This window comes from Mus caroli, chromosome 7, assembly GCF_900094665.2.
Source record: "Mus caroli chromosome 7, CAROLI_EIJ_v1.1, whole genome shotgun sequence".
NCBI lineage: Eukaryota > Metazoa > Chordata > Mammalia > Rodentia > Muridae > Mus > Mus caroli.
Window position 1 is genome coordinate 16,169,809 of NC_034576.1, and position 1,923 is coordinate 16,171,731.

Below are 1,923 nucleotides of genomic sequence, written 5' to 3' on the forward strand. Positions count from 1 at the left end.
GCCGTTTCTCCTCACACCAGACAATCTTTATATGAAGAGTGATATGGGGACACCTGAGTAGAGGATTCCTCAGAGAGGAAATGACACCCTCTGAGGCTCTGAGGGAATTGAGGTCATGTTGCTCACCTCCATTCAGGGCACACCCCTACCCACAGGCCTAAGCTGAGGGATGCTCACACCTGCTCAGGATTGGTGGCTTCTCTTTCTTCCTTTCTAGCCTCCCTCTTAACCTGCTGGCTCCTGCCCATCACTACTCAAGTTGACATCGAATCCTTACCGCCCCAAGTGGTTGAAGGAGAAAATGTTCTTCTACGGGTTGACAATCTGCCAGAGAATCTTCTAGGCTTTGTCTGGTATAAAGGTGTGACAGACATGAGCCTCGGAATTGCACTGTATTCACTGACCTATAGCAGAGGTGTGACAGGACCTGTGCACAGTGGTAGAGAGATATTGTACCGAAATGGGTCCCTGTGGATTCAAAATGTCACCCAGGAGGACACAGGATTCTACACCCTACGAACCATAAGTAAACGTGGAGAAATTATATCAAATACATCCATGCATCTTCATGTGTACTGTAAGTAATTCTTTGTGAACTCTGGGTTCTGGGTGGGGTCCTTCCACTAGGCACACAGAAGTGTCAGGTCCGGCCTGTGTCTTCCTTCCCACTGCATTGTGTCTCCATGTTGGGGCTTGAACATTCAGTGCAGGACTCAACGTGGTGGAGAACAATGTCAACTGCACAGAATCTTTCATTTGACTTCACCTTGGAGGAACCTGGATGCATGGTGGGCAAATCAGCCTCTGTCTAGACTATTGGGGATCTTAGCAGGAATCTGTCCTTGAAAAGTCCTGGAGGGAGAGTGGTTATACCTGGTTGAGGAAGCCATGTGCTCCTTATGGACGTGAGTACTAGGAATCCCTGATTCCAGACCTCTGTTCCAGACTCATCTCCTGATGGCTCTGAGAATAATTTTACTAGGGTTGCATTTTGACTTTCTGTCAGCAGAGACCAGTGCTTTTGAGTAGTGAAAGTCTTTTGCTGTGTGTAGCCAGACAGTGCACTGCAGTGAGAGCCATGGTTAGGCTAGGTCTCCTGACCATCCCTAGTGACTCAGCAGGGAGAGTACAGCAGAGCAGGTGCCCAGGCCACCATCGAACTCCCCTAACAGGCTTATGAGACTTCCAGGAAGGTCAGGATCCCTAAGGATAGGGACAGAGGACACAGGACCTCCTGAAAAGTTCTTGTCTTCTGGGTACTGTTTCGGGATTTCTCTTCTGCATGCAATTGATGACAGGCTCTGCTGATGTGGACAGTTCCTTGTGGGGCAAGTGGATCCATGTTACCAGACAAAAACTGGGTAGGCTGAGTGGATTCAGAAACCCTGGTAAATGATCATATCTGAGAATGGTAGGTGTTTGATTTACTCCAGGCGTGGTTTCTGTCCTGGAGCACATGACCATGACACTCCACATGAGGATCGTGACATTTTGTCATGTATCACGGAGCAGAGTTCTCCATGCTAATGAGGTATGTAGATGGGCTAGCCTCAAGGGTTTAGCCAATAAGCTTTTCTTTCTAGACATTCCTTCCTGCAAAAGGTCAACCCTGAGTAAGCTGTATGCATCTATTTTCCACTAATGATAAACAGTTTGGAAAGTACCAACTATCTGTCTCACCAAGAACCTCCGTGGGGAAGGCCACAGAAGGCCCCTCTACCCTCCAGACACGAACACTCACCCCTGAGTTAAGCTGGAGTCCCCTCACCCCCTGCACTGGGTTCATCTCAGGCTCTTGGACCAATCTAGATTCCTGAAGGTTCCCAAAGGTGTCTGGGTGACCAGGAGCTTGAGAACCCCAGCTTCAGCCCCAGCCTGTGTTGTTACTCACAGGGATGGAGTCCTCATCTTTTTTTTTTTTTT

The 1,923-nt window shown here is 48.6% G+C and overlaps 1 protein-coding gene across 1 annotated transcript in view; it reads left to right on the plus strand.

The window, feature by feature from the left end:
* Positions 1-1,923, plus strand: part of LOC110298690 (carcinoembryonic antigen-related cell adhesion molecule 3-like) — a 12,539-nt gene that overhangs the window by 984 nt on the left and 9,632 nt on the right. The window contains exon 2 of the mRNA XM_021168086.2: positions 218-577. Within this exon, the coding sequence (XP_021023745.2) occupies positions 218-577 (360 nt within the window). The remainder of the gene's footprint in view (positions 1-217; positions 578-1,923) is intronic.